This window comes from Buteo buteo, chromosome 7 (assembly GCF_964188355.1).
Source record: "Buteo buteo chromosome 7, bButBut1.hap1.1, whole genome shotgun sequence".
Lineage (NCBI taxonomy): Eukaryota > Metazoa > Chordata > Aves > Accipitriformes > Accipitridae > Buteo > Buteo buteo.
Window position 1 is genome coordinate 1,828,867 of NC_134177.1, and position 18,948 is coordinate 1,847,814.

At 39.8% G+C, this 18,948-nt stretch overlaps 1 protein-coding gene across 1 annotated transcript in view; it reads right to left on the minus strand.

Moving 5' to 3' along the window:
• The window catches only part of PLCH1 (phospholipase C eta 1), an 83,641-nt gene that overhangs the window by 45,402 nt on the left and 19,291 nt on the right, over positions 1 to 18,948 (minus strand). The window contains exon 3 of the mRNA XM_075033177.1: positions 119 to 265. Coding sequence (XP_074889278.1) covers positions 119 to 265 — 147 coding nt within the window. The remainder of the gene's footprint in view (positions 1 to 118; positions 266 to 18,948) is intronic.

An 18,948-nucleotide genomic window follows, 5' to 3' on the forward strand; every position in this document is an offset into this window, starting at 1 on the left:
CATGTAAGTATCACATCACATTTTACACAAGCATCAGAAAGCATTTAATTGATCCCTCTGTAATGCATGTTCTAATACTGAACTGCCCCAGAAATTGAAAGAAATATTAGAAATTTACTTTTTGCTTTTTCACTTTTTCTGGACGGTCTCCATCGGATGCAGGTCCTGTGCTCATCCAGGTAGAAGAGACGAACTAGCCCTTTGGTTCCACTCTTCAGCTTAACCATCTGAGTCCCAGACTGCATAACACTCATGCATCTTTCAACTGTGAAGCAGAACAGAATAAATTCAACTAAATGGCCATCTAATTCCACTAATAAAATTACTTACTCACTTTCCAACATCTGCCAAGCATATAAAATTTTTGACTTGCACCTTTAATGATGGAAACTAGTCATTGCTGTGTGAGACATACTATTTCTTCTTCTTCACTACTAGCTTCCCCACATAGGAAAAAAAAAATCATCTGTCAAAAAACCTTCACAAATTAGGCAAAGAAAACTTTACCATAAATTGAAGGAAAATATATTATAGTTGTTCCATGCTTATCTCATTTAAATATTTTTATATTATTATACACAGTACTGTAATTTTAAACCCCAGCACTCCACAAATTTTGAATGGTGAGATTATCATTCAAACTCTGTATTCCTTTGGGCTCGGTAATCCTTTAGCTTATATCTTGTGCTTTTGACACTGTTAGAACTGCTAACGTAATTATAAATACACAATCCCTCCTCCCTACCACACACATTTACACCCTCTCCATCCTGCTACCAAATTTCAAGTACATACTGTGATGACTTCCTTTTATCCACCCATCTGATCCAGGACGATAAGGCTTTGTTTCTCTATGTTTTTACTAAAATATACCCATCTCTTCCATTTCATCTCACATCTTTCCTCCTACAGTTTTCCAAACACTAGGATCAAGATAACATTTCTTCTTGATCTCAGTGTATGTCCATGCTCTTAAATTACCTTCTCCTGTTTTTATCCATTCACAGCCTCTGCACACTTGATATCATTCCAAATTCACCTCCCAGGTGATTTGTTTACACTCTGGCTGGCTCCCAAATACTATCTGGGTCTGTCTTTATTTCTTCTTATCACCTTTCTCTTCACCACTTCTCTGTTTACTACTCTTCTTGGTATCACAACAAAGACCAATACACCCTCCCACTCCTCTCTGGCAGAGCTAGGATTTATTTTCTCAGCTCCTGACACCTCCTTAGCTCCCACAGCAAGTGGCACAAGCAGCAGCGGACTCAGCGCCAGCTGAAACCCCACAGTGCTCCCATACACCAAAGCACGTTGTGGTGACCCTGCTCAGTTTGTCTCCTTGGCAGAAACGTGGCCAGAACATCTTCCATCAGAGCATTACACTACCCCAAGGCCATCAATGAAGGAGAACAAGCCTGCTGCTCCTTCCAAAGCACCTCTAGGTCAGATGCAGTCAGAGCAGCATCCTAAATATTCGACAAACACAGGACGAACAGCCATTGTCCCTGGACCAACTTCCCTGGCTCCCTTGCACAAAGGCCTTTTTGTTGGCAAGCCAAACTCCACATCAAATAACTGCATCAGAAGTGATGGTTTTGCTGAGGAGTTGTCTTTTTCGGAGGAATGAGAGGACTCAGGTTGAGCTGAACAGAACCAAACTCTTCTGAAAGCATCACAGATGTGCATGAGTGCAATAAATTTTTTGTTTATTATGTCCATAAATATATGGCCTTCCCCAAATCATCACACATACCAAATAAATAGGTGGGTTTGAAAGGCCTTTAAAATGAGCCAGAAAAGTGACATAAATCAAGCCAGAAATAGATGTTACACAGTATCCACAGGTCGACTGTGGCAGTTTTAACTTCTATCTATCTGAAGATGCACAAAGTACGAGGAAGACGAGCCTTTACACCACAAGGGATGGAAAACTCAGAACCTTAAAGAAGAAAGATTAACTGAAGCAAAAATAAATCTCTCAAACTTACTACATACATACACACACACACCCCCCTTCTGTTGGCAGACTGAGCCTTTCACTTTGGAACTGAGTTTAGATCAAGTTTGCCTTGGATTCATACCTAGCAAACAAACAAGAATTGTCCTCCAGCACAGAAATAAGGGTCTCCATAAGAAAAGATTGTACCAGTGTGTATGGATATGCAAGTTTGAACTGCTACATTAGCCTGGCATACAAACTGCATGCATGTTTTAATTTCACTACTAGACTGATTGATTGCAACAGGGTTTTAGCTCAGGAAGAGGTTAGCAACAAGCTACTCTGCACAGGAAATCTGCTTCTTTGCACCAAAGGCTATCAGTTATTAATAAAATTCTTACAAAAAATAACTAATTCTCACATAAGTCTTTCTATTACCATCAGCTCAGTTGTCACAGAAAAAGACCTGGTTCCACTAAGATGTTGTTGAGGGCAGCTAGCAAAAGGCAGAAGAAAGAGGACTACATTTCTTTAAGAAAAGCAGAAAATGGGCCACACTCAGATAATTACAGCCAACAAAACCATGTTGGGGGGGGTGGGGGGAGGAAGAGTCATAAAAGGCAACCCAGTTTCTTCTTCGTCATTTCAATCACCTAAACATTTCTACATCACATTTGTAATTGTTACACATGCCTTTCACATACACGTTTTTCAGACAGACTTCAGAATCAAAGTTATAAGGCATAGATTTTAAAAAACTTTTTTCACCAATAGAGTAGAAGAAATCCAGTTCCTGCTAAATATCTCAACATTCTCCATTCCTCAAATGCCATCTGCAATAAGTCTAGTGCCCAAGTAAGCACCATCTTTTCTGCTTGCACTTTTCCAGTTCCAAGAAAATACCATCAGGATGTAAACATTTAGAAAAGAATTGTCAACGTGCAAGAGAGTTAATTGCATCATCCCTACTGTGTAGGTTTTAATAACAGAAAGAATCCACTTTAAAGGATGGACTACGGTAATAGAAATGCCACACCATTCATAGGCCCATTGAATTTCAACTCTGCAAACCATTTACAAAATACACCATCCTCCCCTTTAAGATATTTATAAAATATAAGCACACAAAGAAAAAAAGTCTTTTTAAAATCTATTCCTAATATGCTAATTTCAGTCTCTAGCCAGACATTCACAAGAGACAGACACCACACATTAGCATCTGAATAAGGTGAAGTTATTGAACAGAGGCAGTTCAGAATAAAGCTCCAGAAGAGCAATTCAAGAACGCTTTCACTAAGGAATAGGAAAACCAGTTCCAGAAAAACATTTAATCCTCTAGATAAACCATGAATACTGAGTAAATGAAGCAGCTCCTCGATGCAGACATATATTAAAATTTGAGAAAACAAGACATGGTTTCCATTATATGGTATTTTTCTAACACAAGGACTAGCTGTGCATTTTTTGCTCAAAGTCTGAAAATGAATGAGGTAGAACTAGAATACAATGTAGTTTATGTGCTACAAGAACAAAGTTAATTAATCTGGAAATTCAAATAAAATATTATGCTTATGCATTGTATATTTAAAGCTTTTCTTTCAAATGAAAAAAATTTTGAGAACTATAGTCAATTCTGTTCCCAGAGTTATGCAAACTTATTCTTGACAGTCCAAAATCATCCTAACAGACATCCTGTAGTTTAATGGGTTTTAATAATATTGAAATACCAGTCTATTTTTTCCTCCCAAAATAACCATTTAAAGCACAACAGACCTCAATTCAAAGAACATTTTTTAATTTTTAGTTCAAGCGATGATAATCATTCTCAGTAGTACAAACATCTCCTTTTCAGAAGGAGCTGCTTCTCTATTGAATGGTAAACCAGATACAAACCCATCTGTGCCAGCTGGACTTTTTCTGAAGTAGCCACACTCCCCAGCACATGGTAGACCTCTGAAGCCAGGAGGAAAGCCATCCAAGCCCCCAGTAAATCCAGATGTGACTTGAATTCTTGCAAGCAGATGCTATTTATTCTACCTGACAACACTGCTCCTCGCTGCTGAATAAATCAAGCTGCTGCCTGGGAACACTAAGCTGGAACTCTGACCACTAACCATACGCAGCCTTACGTTCAAAAAGCACTCTAATCCGCCCCAAATCAGTCAACAGTACCTTCCGTCCAGCTCTGCTCTAATCTATCCCCATGTTCAATCAGGTCTTTAATAACCAGGGAATAGCTTAGCACCGCACCCTGTGAGAATCTCTCGCAAAAAGTTACAGCTCTGTTCACAGGTTTAACAGCCATTTCCCTGTACAAGCCCTGTTTTTCAACAGTTTGCAATTAATTTGGTTTAATTCTCAACAGTCATTGTTATGACATGCACATTTGCATGCTGTTGTGCTTTACCACAAAGCACTTAAGGCATGTGGGACCCTTTAGTTGACAACAGAAAGAAAATATTTAGGGAATTAAAACATTATACCTGGCAGCACTTTCAGTAAAATAGAAATGCACTTTGATATACAGGGCACATCACAGCAGTGAAACGCACATACACTCCCCATAAAACATGTTCATCCAAGATTAAATAAATATGCTGGTCACTTCACAATTGGAACCAACAGGCAGGAACTGTGCAGGAGCAGCACCAGCACCCAAAGACACCAGCTGGGATGCTCAGTGCACACCAGCTGCCCCATTGCCCGCACATGACAGCCAGCACTGCACCAAGGTTTTCTGGGTTACCCCAACTCCTAAACGCTTTGTCTTGCTGTGCCCTCAGCCCCGATTAGCTTCCCCAATCCTTCATTTCAGTCATGTAACACTCAAAGTAAGCAGCAGCAGGAACAGGTTTGAGATTTTTTGCTGCTATATTTTGGGTTTTCATTACTCAAAAAATACTATTACCTAACCATTAGTAGCAAACTCTCTATGCCAAGAGTCTACAGCAAAATCTTCATAGAATACAGGTTTTGGGTGAACAGGGGTTTATTTCACTTTTTTTAGCCAGTTTCAGTGGTATTTCACTTTTAAAACATTCTTTTTTCCAACATTGCATTCAAAGAACCATTACTTGCAAAGAGATGATGTTAACTATTTGAACAACAACAAAAAAAAGCCCAAGGCCCCACTCATTTTACTCTGTGGGTCCTGTGCAGTAAATCAAATGCACATGCAAAGTTTCAACTAAACTTCCATGCTTGTCCTAATTTTACTCACAGCAGCCTATTGCCATAGTGGCACTCAGCTCACCCTGAGCATAATCTCACCTGCATTTCCATCAGCTTCTGTGAGATAGCACAAGAAAGCCATAGGTCTTTAAACAATGAGTTATTAATTCAATTTCAGGACAGCCAGTAAAACCTATTTTTGCAAGGGGCAGTGTGTGCAACCGCCACGTGCCAACAGCTTAAGTGTCCACAGCAAACCTTAGTAAATTTATACAGTCAGTCCTTAACAAAACAAATACAGTAGAATGTGAATATACTTAATAGCTTTAGGAACAGAGTCCTACGATTAAGTATTAAGATTACACCGCTGAAGTTGTGACACAGATTTTATTTTTTTTAATTAAAGATCAAAACAAATTTTTTACTGCTGTCCACAAAAACAGTTCTTTCTTATTTTTCCCCGTTATACTACTATATGTTAAGAAATTAATAATTCAAAGTGCAACCAAAAGAAAAAATGTTTGGTCTCGCATGTCTTGCTTTTATGGACTTAATGTTATAGCCATCTGACAAAACAAAAAGATTAAATAAGGCATAAAGAGCATTACCAAACAATGAGAAGTATAATTATGAAAGAGGATATAAACTGTGTTTCTACATTATATGCAGCAAGCTGCACTAAATCAGCATTAAGCCTGAGGAGATAAAAGAAACCCATAAAACGGACAATCTACCTTTTTTAAGTGCAACATCAGCTCTTCTCCCCTACATTCAGTATTTTTGGTTTTACTATATACTTTACAGGTATATCGTTTGTTCTCTCATCAGAGAGGGAAGAACCAAAGACCCCCCCCATTACCATCACCGCCACGTGCTGTTCCCACCCACATGATTCCCAGGGCTTCTGTAGACATCTCCTGTGATTCACTGTACTGCTGTATCCCAAGAACCAGAACAGGATCCTATGCTTCACCTTAGGGTAACTGCTCTTACGCTATGGAAAGCATGGTTCATCTTACCTTATAAACCCCCAAATGCCACCATAGTAATTATCTCAAGTTTTCAGATTTAAAACTCCCCAAACTCCAGAAACTGAATTCTAAGTGAGGCTATTATATAAAAAGTAGATAGATAGTTGGTGGTTGACAAAGGAGTCACAGCATGCTCCCATCACTGGAATCATGTACCTGGGAGTCCATTTTTCACAGATGTAGATGCACATTCTCAGAAGCAGGCATTGAAGGAATGTGCAAAGAAAAAAGCACACACCCCCCTTAACTAGAGAACAGTATGCAATTAGACTATCATGATCCAAGTAGTGAAGATATTCCAGATGCAATCACAAAAAAAAAACCCACACCAAAAAAACCCAACATTCTCAGTTGTCTGAACTACTCATCACCCTATTTCTCATCATCTATTCACCATGAGTATACTGTAAGTTTGTCTTTACGCTAATACCATTAAAAGCCATTTACTCCCCACCTCCATCCCCCAGAGAGTGCGTTTTATCTAAATCCCATAGAACAGCACTAATATCCCGCACACCACGCAGCTTACCACTAGCGTCATCAAACTGTTGATTGCTGTTCTGTTACATAACAGCCAAAAAGCCCAGGAGAGCAGAGACCACAGATGCAGGTCTGGGGGAATCCATGGCCCCAGTCAGGACCATTTTTAATAGCCACATATCACATTTAATGCCAGATTTTAATTTGTCTTGCAGCAACTCTTCCAAACTCACGGAATTTTACATTAAGCTTCTTACAGTGGATTTAATCATAATCTTTGTGAATTGCATGGACATGAGATGGACAATCTCTCACACTTCTGCAAATACCAAGAAATCCTCAAGGAAGTCACACACACCAACAGAGACACCAAAGGCTGGTGCTAGGCCTTACAAGTCCCAGCTGAAAAGCATGCAGGTATTTCATTTCAGCCCTCAAGAAGGTAGAGAATCAAAACAAGTAGAGTAACCAGCCGAACACAAGCTATGACTACTCAAAACAATTGTGAATGGCTTACAATCAATGAAAATCATAAAATCTGAAAAACAACTCATGCTTGTAAATTCACTAAGTAATATGAAAACACACAAAACCAGTGAAACTTAAGAACAAAAACATATATTACCCAGAAGGAAAACAAACAAACAAAATCTATCAGCAGTGTTTTGACTCTTTGTAGGTCTGGAACTGTCTGGTGTTGGGTTTTTTTTAAAGAAAAAAAGACAAAAAAACCCAAAACAAAACCAAAAGCTTGGGAGTAGTAGCTCCCAGAAGTTATGCTTGAGTAATAACATTTTTCATAGTAACTGCTGTTTCAGCCTACCATATTGAGATTGCTGGCTTAATGCTTCTAGAATGATCAATTTAACTCATCTTATTTTCATATTACAAGTAAAAGGTTTTTGCTGTATGCCTTCTCCACAGCTAATCCTTGACAATAATTAGTTATTCTTGCCATAGGAGCACCCAGAGTCCTTTCCCAGACTGAGGCCCCCTCCTCTTTTGCACCAAGAGATCAGAAAGGAATCAGAAGCATCAAAACAAAGACCTGGCAATACAATACAATCCCCCAAGAGTTTTTATGATCCTTATTTATAAGTTTTGTTCCTACAGTGAGACTATCTTTTACAGAGTACTGTGCAATACAGAAAATGACTTGCTAGGAAAGTGCCTTATTTACAGGGCCTATGATTCCCTTTTTGAGATCTACACTTCAAGTAGATTCCTTTATATCTTACCCCCCCCTTAACTTCTCCAACAAAACAAAAATAGAAAAACCCCACCAGAATATCCTTTCATAAAGCTTGCTCCTGTCCCCACACAGTAGACACGCAGAGGATAAACTGTCCCACCTTCAACACAAACAGTGAATTCTGATGCTTGCAAATTTATCAACAAATAGTAATATGTCACAGCAATCTTGGCACCTGTACAGCATCACAGCCTGATGAGGGGAATAAGTCACAGGGCACAAAAGCAGCTGTGGCTGCAGGATGAAGTGGGTGGAAGAGGAATCCAGACCCCAGGACCTGGAGCACGCTCATCACACTGGGCTGTGACAGCAGCTAGGCTGGAGGAAGCATTGCTTCCCCTTCAGGCTGCCAAATAAATCCATATCTGGGGCTTGATTAAAGAGTAGGAGGGGAATAAGCAGAGTAGAACTGAAGGTGGAGTTAATTAACCTTTAAAAGTAATGAATGAAGACTAGAATGCAACTGATGATAGGAGCTAATTTATTCACACTCATGAGAAACAGTCATTTTGCCAAAGAAACATGTTTATCCATTCTATTCTCAAGTTACCTTGATGCAAGTCACCAACAGGGAGTCATCTATGGACAAGCAATGGATTGACAAACACCAAAGTAATTTTATTTCCAAAAATAATGATGTTTTGTGCATCTGAGTTTCATGCTGATCAATGTTTCTATTGGTAACATGAAAATGCCTCCAAACCAGTTATATGTTATACTGCTGAGGATACCAATAACCTGACATAGAACAGGCACAAACTTCCTTACCTACAGCTGGGTTTCCTGTCACTTTTATTAAAAAAGCCAGCTTATGGTTTCCCATAACTTTAATTTCAGTCACCCAGGAAGCACACACACCAGCACAAAATGCTGCCTGCATACTAACAGGTTGTCCTCTATGACATGAGCTTCTTAAGGGACTACTTCAAAATACATGGTAAAGAGGAAACACAAGCACTCACATTTCCTCTTGCAGGTAAGCTCCATGCCGGAAAAAGCTGTGAACTTTTCTTTCATCAAGTTCCACTCACCAACCCCTGGTTTCACCAAGCTACTGCATGCACCGTTTATGTTGATCCAATACAGCATTTGGCCATTTCATCAAAGCAGTAAGAATTACTTTAATGGTTTTAAGTTTATGCCACATAGTTTCAGAAAGGCACAGTTCTTCAACAAACTCTAAGAACCTTTTCAGTTGCACATAATGATAATGTTCTGTAGATTTATTGAAACAAGAGTGTATTTAATTCTTAAGCACAAAAAAGAAAAACCAAAACCAAAGTAGTTAATAAGCATATCACCTAGTTACTAGTTGGTTTACCACACCCTTGGCTCTGCAGAAGCAGAGCAGATACCCCTCATGGAGCCATCAGCATCCAGCTCCAGCATCCTCTGAAACCTCACTAGTGCCAGGGAAGAGACCTGGCACTCCACACCACAGAATACTCCTTTCAAGCTGGCAGGTGAGGTGTTTCACTTCACACAGGGTAACATCCTCAGAACATACCAAACAACACAGAGGCTTTAGACCTTTCAAAGCTGCCATGTGCATATGCTAACTTATTGCGAGTGCATATAACGCTGGGATAGATTTAAGCTATTATTGGAATTAAACCCATGGAAGACCAAGTTCTTCACAGCAGGAGGTTGATGCCTTCAATATGCACTCAGAACAGTATGCTGTTCTAAGCCAATTCCTTTACATATCACTTACTATTCTAGAGTCTATACTTAATACCTGTCTTACAGGTGCTTGGATAGATGTAAAGATACAACAGTCCCAAAGAAGCACTAATAATGACCTCAAAAAAGGCTGCTGCGATAGTCCCTGTGAATGAAACTCAATGTAGTTCACTGCTATTTCTCTGCTTAGCTGTAGGGACTGCAACCCTAGTGTTCTGCTAAAGCAGTAACAAGATAACTACAAAGTACCACAACCTGTCAGCCAAAGACCCAAACCCATACCCAAGGAAGTCTGTACCACTCCTCCCACACCATGCCCATTAGTGTCCCACTGCCAACTCCTCTTTGAGCACGAGTGCGTTTCCCATTCACAGTGGTTAGCAGTCGCATACAAACTTACAGCCAAACCGCTGGCAGACGCGGAGCTGCTGCTTCCTGCAAGCGCTCATTGCGGAGCCAAGTCAGACAGTCGGCCAACGACTGCACACACAACACCTGCTTGTTCAGTTATCCTTTTATCCAGGCGCTATCATACGAGCACTCTTATGCACATAAATTGTGCGAGGGGTGTGATCCTGCTGTTATCAGTATCGGTGCTGGCAGGCTAAAGTAATCAGCAGACTGAGTAAGGGGGAGATCAGGCACTCTGCCTTCTTCCACCATATCCAAGCATGTGAATATATTCATGCCTACAAAACACAACATCCAAAGTCCGCGCTTGCGCAGTGCCGCGTCAGCCCTCCTGTGTGTGGGGGGACACCCCGGGAGCCCAGCTGTGACCCCACACGCACTGCTGCAATGACACCAAAGCAGCCAAACCTGAACGCAAGGGACACAGAGTTGTACTCGTTGCTTCCGCATCCTTTAACTGCCTCCACCAGACAGAGAAATGGTAGTGCTACTAACTGGAAAAGATTAAAGAAATTTGGCGGTTGCTCTTATACCTGGCTAAAGAAAAGGGACTGCAAAATGACCTCAAACAGAATCTCACTGTCAACTGAGTACTTCAGTAAGAGATGGGCTTATCTACACACACACACACACACATTTCCACAAGCTTCAAAAATTAAACTGATGCTTTTCTTCTAGGACTGTTCGAAAAACCCCGTTCAAATAAGCTAGCTCTTGTAAATTATTAAATGGGGACATATCCATTACCTTCTGTGTCTCAGAAAGCAGATGGAGTAACACCTGGTCTCCTTTACCTAACCATATGCATCAAAGCTTAATGTAGAGTTTTGTGTAACAAAAACCTCCAAAATAAAAATACAGTGTTTGGAACTGTAGCATACCAACTCCAACATAGGAGGCCCTTCCCTGAGAGGATATACAAATAACTGACTTTTTCTTAAAATAGTCTCAATTCCTTATACAATAGGTGTGTCTATTTCCAGTAACTTTCCCTAGTTAAAAAATACTTATCAAATAAAATCATCCGTGCTAAACACAAAGGAAAAAAATCCCAGTATATATCAGCCCCCAACACTGCCCTTAAATTTTTTTAACATGCTTCATAGTGGGCAAAATGATATCTCAAAGTATGATCCATGATTTTTGGTGGTTTTATTTTAGCTTTGTTTGTTTGTTTTAAAATTAGATGATCTTGCTAGAAAATGTCTTCTGAACTACCCAATTTTAACAAGCCAGCTCTTTGCTAAATGTATTTTCTAAGTTTTTTCTTTAAAAGCACACAACCCAACATCATTAAGGATGAGCAAAATACAAAAATAAACTTTATCTACCATGATTTCTCCTTCTCTCTACAGCATTTACTCTATATCCACTTAGAGGCTTAAAATAATTACCTCTTTCCATCCAGCACTGACCTAAATTGAACACAATCAGACATTATAAACTACAAGTTACTGAAGAAAGTTATTCAAGATGTCTTCCTTTTTTTGTATTGTCCTGCAATTCTTGAAAGACATATCTTTCTCATCCAATGCTGTTTGATCAGAATTCTACACATCATTTGCATATGTGTTATACTATTTATAAGTGCTACTAGAAAAAAAACCTAGAAACTCTTTTCCATAGAAAGCCATGCCACAGCAAAATGACCAACAGATGAAAAGGTCAAGAATATTTTTAAAGGCAAATACATTGGTAATAATTTAAGATAACACACAAGTGCAGTTCGCCCATATCATAGGAGCAGTATCTCACATACAATCCACATGTTTTCATAGAGAAATGTACTTTCAAGTCAATACAAAAACATCAAGTTTTCCTCTACAATATACAGGAATATATACATTCTTCATATTAATAATGTCCATATAAATATTGTATGTAACTTACCAATCATAAGGATAAAGTTACCTGATTTTTCTATAATCACTTCCAGAAATGTTATGAGCTCTTCCTACAGTAATTCCAAACTCAAACATCCTTACCTTTTTCTGGACTTAAATTTTTATATACTTCAAGGTCTGCCATTAAATTTGTAACTCATGCATTATTGGCAAGTAGAATGGAAATTCTCACTGCAGGAAAGCCTCAATTTAATCTGCATTTCTCCAGAGCTAAAACATTTGGAAAGCAATCCTTAGAAGTACAGAACATTGCCAGCACTACTCTTTACGAGGACGACGAAATCTTCACAATCCATAACACAAAGACAGGAAAGCACAAATCCGGAAACAATACTAGGCAACTTTCTTCAAAACCAAAAAGCACAGCTTGAGAGGGAAGCTGGAAGCATCTGCTCTGTGCTGCTGCTGCTGCTGTGGGAATGCAGGAGCAGCGACTACTTTTGGTATGAGACATGCATGCATAGCAGTGCGATTAAGATGCTCCAGGCATTAAGTGTGCATAACGCCTGGGAAGAATTGCTCTATAGGCAAGCACAAGGAAATCCTGCTGGCACCTAGGGAGGCCAGTCAGGAACAGATTATCATACTCCAGTTAAAGAATGGGAGAGTGACGCAGGCTGAATGCAGAAGAGAAAAGCCACCCTCACTCCAAAGTAACTACCAGCATCTGCAGCCATGGGATTCTGCAAGGCAGAAGGAGAGAACCTCTGTAGACTGCACTCCTTTTCCCCAGGTTTTGTGCCCCCTCCTCCTGTCTCTGTCAGTAACTTGAAGGGGAACAGCCATTCTGCAGAATCAGGCCAGTTAGAGCACAAAGCATGCAAATGGGTTAGTCTGTGCATCACTGAGCATTTGATTTCGTAAGTACAAGTAGTCTCTTGCGAGATGCTGAGCACTAACTCTCCCAGTAGCTATAAAAATTACCATGCTACTGGCTAAATACTGTGCTTGTTTAAGCCAACTCACTGCTACTGAAATCAGTGGGTTTATAGTCAGCGTGGAACAATGGGCAGAAACATTCAGACTTGCATAAATTGCACTTACTTATGATGGAGCCCAAGGGGCACAGCGTTGGAAAGCATGGCAAGAATAAAGTAGGCTCCGTATATAATGCTTCACATGTTTGATTTATTGCATTTTCTAATTGTTTCACTATTCAGCTGGCCTTTACAGTGACATTTACATCAGCATACCAAAGGAATCTCTAGTTATATTCTCAAAGATTGTGACAGCAATAAAAGAGGACAGAATTTGTCTAGCCCATGCTAGGAAGAAGTTACATGATAGACAGTGTGACTGAGAAGAAAAAAAAACCAAACCAATCCACAAAAAAAAAAAGCCCTGTAGAACTTGAGTGAGATGGGAGACAAGATAAATTGGAGTTGACACTTTTTACTTACTGAGAAATCATTATTTCTTAGCTGTTGCTAACACAAAAAGTAAGACTTTGCACAGTCACTGCATGTCACGATAGATCGCAGTACACTGCAAGATATATGTTGACTGTATCTAGCAACCTATAAAATGAAACAACCCCCCAAGCCTGCTGTAGGATCGTTCTTGGCTGTACTCAAAGTTTGTGCTTCTAATCACACTTTCAGCTGAGGATGGCAGGACATGGCAGAAGTCATGCTCTGCAGAGAGAAGTGTCACTCATTCTCAGTTATAACAAGGGAAATGGAACAGCTACATCATTACCCCACCACTGGTTCACACCTCAGTTCACAAGATTAAAGGATGAAGTCATCACTCTGAAGCCTCTAGATAGTTATTAATCATTTACATTCAAACAAATTGATATGTTATAGTTGCAATTCAACAACAAAAAATAAACTGTCACCCCCTATAGTTTATTATTGATATATCAGATTGCACTTGATAACGTGTTAAGTGCAAATTACTTCACACTCCTATCATTCTATATTATGAGAGGAGCTATACACAAGCATCTTTAACACCTAAGCTGCTCTGTAAGAAACCTTGCCCAATCATTAATACACTCATTATTTTGTCTTCAAAATAAAGTTCATTTGAAAATCAGAAGTGTTTAAATGCTATATGGCTTTAGAAATCAGGGCAAGCTGTATAGGTTAGCAAGAACATTACAGCAAACAAATCAAGACTTTGATGTTATTCAGGAGACGCATGCCACATGGTATGAAAATACTTGTAGGTTTATTCAACTTCCAAAAAAGTAAAAAAAAAAAAAAAATCACCATGACAACTCTTCACTGACAAGCCAGGTTTTGCATCCAATCCCTAGCCTGTCAGTCAGAGTCAAATCTGAAACTGGTGTGTCCTTGGAGACACACTACATTAGAGTTTGACTGTCTGCAAAGGGAAAAGTCAAAAGGCAACTAGTTCACTTTATAGTATCTAACACTGCACCTACATCTTATTTAAGCAATGGCCAAGTAACCCTCACATCTTTCCAGTTTGCTTTGCTTTCTCATACATACCCTGTTCTCAGGGCGATCACAACGCTTCTGCTGGGAGTGCTCTGCAGAGCCACAACATGCAAAGTTCTATCAAAGTCTCAGAGTTGATGGTGACAAGCAAGCTTTCCGAATATGAAATTGTTATTCTGTTACCTGTATTCGACTAACATGAATGATCACCATAAGACAGCAGTACATATTTTCAACAGCCACCACCGTTTCATAGGTATCGCACAATCACAAGCTTTGGCAGGAAACATAACAGACTCACTTGTATGTCTGGTTTTCCTGCCCACATTTTCTGCCCGATAAGCCCTTCCTTGGAAGACACTTTCCAATAATTTGCATGCTTAAAAGTCTGGTTTTTTCAACTTTTTAAGCTGGTTTCAAGAAACACGTGAACCATCCTCCAAGCCTCATCACACCAATAGCTTTTGACAATCTCAGCTATAAAAGCACTAAAATTCATTTAAAAGATGTTCATTCACTCAAAATCCATCTCCCCCAGGCTAATATTATTTTCCAGTCGTCTTAATTTGTGGTTCAAAAAAAGTTCTGTCATTAAACCACTGGAATTATTTTGAGATAAGACAGCAAGTACCTCCAGGTACAAAGCAGACAGTGTCAAAGAACTATCCTGGTCATTTCATTAAAAAGGGGATTTAAAGATTTCTTGTAATATCTGCAAACTGTAATTCTTCTCTTCTATGCACATAGTTACAGATATGTTTTCATTTAAAATACACCGTAGTTCAGCTCACAGCTTCTGGCTGAGATGGGGGAAAATGTGGCCTGTTTTGTACCAAAAGCAATGCCAGAGGGACAAAACAGTGCTGGCTTGTCTCAGGGTATAATTGCCAAACCAACGCCAATATTTTTAGCTCCCTGGAAGAAAAGATACATTAAACCTGCCACCCAGGCACTCCCAGCTCATCTGTGCAAGGGAATAGCCCACAGGACAACCAGCAGATACTCCCACAGCAAAACAGATGACCAACAGGACAGACAGCTGCGGGAATCGCTGCTCAGGCCTCTCCTCCCTAGGCAGCTCACGTCTGTTGGGCTACAAAACCAGCTAAAAAGTCCCTTGAAAAGCACAGAAAATACCCGTACGCCACGTAAACCTGAACCAGTAATTCCTGGGCAAAAATCCTGCCTCATGCTTGTTGCTATAGGTTGGCCAGGATGCGGAGAGGCCACGCGAGCTCAGGCAGAGGCCCCCTTGGCAGGGCTGAGCGGCTGTGGTCCAACGTACCTGCCGGAGAATCGGCTGCCATGCAGCCCTGCCCGAGATACAGGGGATGGCCTTCCCTCCCCACAGCCTGGCAGCACCTGAACCTGCCCATGGCACCGGGCAGCAGCCACATCCCCATTCATAATTAAAGAAAATTTATTACCAAAAGCACCAGCCTTTGCTGAATTGCCAAAAATGGAAGCCCAATTTTTGAACACTAAAACCCATACCTCACAAGGCTTAGATTACCGGACAGAGGCACAACAGTGCAAGTTCTACTGCAAAATAGTCATTTTCCAATAAGTGAGAATATGATTTAACGAATAGTTTTGAAATTACAGCATCAGAAGAATATTAATTTTCTGGCTCATCGGTTTTTCCTTTTTCACTGTCAAAATAGCTGGAAACTGGTACAAAGACTAATTCTGCTAAATAGCAAGAAAAGCTGATTAGAGACTTCTACCTCTTACAGTAAATAGATCATGAAATAAGAAGATAACATCTTCATATTCATCACCCAAATTTAATCTTAGACCTAAACTGTAACACAACCTCCTAGTGAAAAGTCAGCTAGCAATGAATAAAACTGTATTAGCTGCATGAAAAACTTGTCATTTTTATCAGATTAAAGCTTTTATCAACTCTACTCATTTGTCATTAATGAAGACACATTTCTTCGAAAAGCTGACAAATATACAAAGATGGAAGGGGAAGAACACTTTGCATTAGAACTCAACTGCCTGATACACCCGCTCAAGACCAATCCCACACATGAAACTCCTCCTTTCCCCAAAGGATGCATCTAGTGATAGACACAGTGTTCTTAAAGGTAGTTACACATTCAACAAAGCACCAAGACACAGTTTCTTCAGGCATTTTTAGGCACCTCTTCAATCTACGTGAACTTTAATAAATTCTTTAATGCCCTTCTTGCACGTACATTTTCAGTTACATCTGGTTGTCTCAAGGAATGAATTATAGATATTTTGCTACATAAATCAGAATATAAACCAAAATATAAATTACTGCACTACTAACTTGTCCTGCTTTCCCAAGCATCATTATAAAACTTAAATGGAAGCTGACTATTAAGATATAAGCTTGAATTCTGCAGTCTACATCTGGCATCTTTAGCACTGTAGCCTCAAGCGCAGGGCTTGCATGAGGCTGCAGCAGAGCTAATTATAAAGCATTGCCCACCAGCAAACATCAAGCCTAACGTACACGTGCAATTCGGCAAAGATTTAATATTGTTCTCCCAAAACTCTTGTGCTCTAATAACCAAAATAGACCATTTTACTGTATAAAAAGTAAAACATAATGCATTTTATGTTCCCATTCATTGGGCACAAAAGTTCAAGATCAGTGAAGCAAAAAAAATCCTACAAGAACTTGCACAAAAGCTCAGCTTGTCAGACTGAAATGAATGGAAAAACACTGCAATAACACCTGCCGTAAGCAATCACTTGTGAAGCTGTCCAAAACTGGTTGTGTAACAGCAGTAGGCGTTCATCTAATAAAGGCAGTGCACAATTGCAGCCCTTACATTTGGGAAATCTTTGAGATGATCTCTCAAAATAAGCAATTGCCTCGGACTAAGTCTCTCTCCCCCCCTCAACTTGGGATGTATAGAAGTAGGTGATTTGGAAGAACCTTTTGAAGGATGAGCTGGATATTCCTGAAACAAGAGACTACGAGCAGACGCAGGAATCCAGTTCAGCGTCAGCAATTTCCCCTGCGTGTTCGCTGGTGGCTGGGACAGCCAGCTCACTGCACACTGTCAGATGGCAAAATAGTCACGGAAAAATATTGTTTGCTTAGTGCCAGCACGAGACAAATGTTTGAGTGGTCTACCTCAAAGTGCCATTTGAAGTAGTGGAAGTACCGATATCCAGGGCAGCACTGTACCAAAGCTGCACTGCAGTGGCTCAGCACCTCAATATTGAAGTCTAGAATGAAGTTCCCATTCTTGCCACTTTGCCTTTCCCAGGGGCAGAAAAAAATGTTATCACCACAATGTTCTCAATCCCTTTCCTCAGCAAGACGTTAGGAGGCAGACATTCAAAGCTACCAAAACTCCTAACATGACTTAAATACCTATCTACCTTACGGGCTTGGCCCTCAGTTCAGTACATCCAGTCAATGGTCTTTCAAAGGTGGAGTAATTGAGCAACCAAACCTGCACCATCCATTACAGTCTGAATGTAGCAAGGTTGCATGGAATTACTGTCTCCCTTCAAGCAGAAGGTTTACACCAGCCAACATAAATTTTGGAGTTAATTCCCACAGAAGGTCACAAGCCTGAGTGAATGCCAAAAAACTTTAGAAAAAAAACCTTATCAGATGTAAAGTAAATAAATGCAATTATCTAGATGCAGCTTCTAGCTAAGGAAGTACTTACGTTGCTGACCGGCAGGCACTGGGAGCATGTGCCACAAGAAGGGTTATTACGTACACACTGGAGTTTTTTATACCCTTTATACTTTTAGCCCCAAACATCTGCTAGCAAAGTAGATGGATGTTTGGTCTGACAACACAGCCACTCCAACATTGTTATTGCCAGCAAACAAACAAAATATGATCCACATTTACAGCTTGAAAACCCTGAGAAAATAAAAAAAAAAAAAAAAAAAAAATCTTTTTCCAAGCCTAGAGGCATGATGTACTTTGTATTTTGGCACTGTTTGCAACAGGAAGGCAAAGAAAGTGGGTTCATCAAGTCCTCAAGGCTATTCCGAACATTATAATTGCCTATCTGCTCTATTCTACAGAAACTACTAAAATAGCTTAAACCCAGATCTGTCTTCAGTTTGTTATTCTCTGTGTGCACATACAGTGCTGTATCTCACTGTTACTGAAGAAAACTGACATTTTTGCTTCTAGGCAGATAAGACTCCCTAGAGTACAAGGCACAGCAGCAACCTCCACACTTCTGTAACCAAGAATTTCAGACATAAACAAATAAGAATTTTAATATCCTGCAAATGCAACTATTAGCAGCTTTTCCCAATAAAATTATGAGAAATCCTTAGGCAATTTTGATGCATAGAGTACTTCAGCATTACACGTATGAATGTTCAGTCATTACTCAAAGACAACCCATTAAAGCCCTGTGGAAAGGCACACAGTTATGTATCAATACTTTTTCTTGCCTAACAACACGCAAGTGTCTCAAACCATCATTATAGTGTGGTAGAGAGCAGCCTGATCTGTGTACAGTAACATTTTCCAGAATGGAATGGAAACACTACTGTTCTTATTTGCTCTTCACTGGACACAAGAATTGAATTGGGACCACTTAAATAGTTCTCCAGCCTTATATTCACATTAGTCAATATATTACTTGCTACTAATTACATTTACAACTTCAGAGCAAGAGTATAGATAGGATGCTTCAACAAT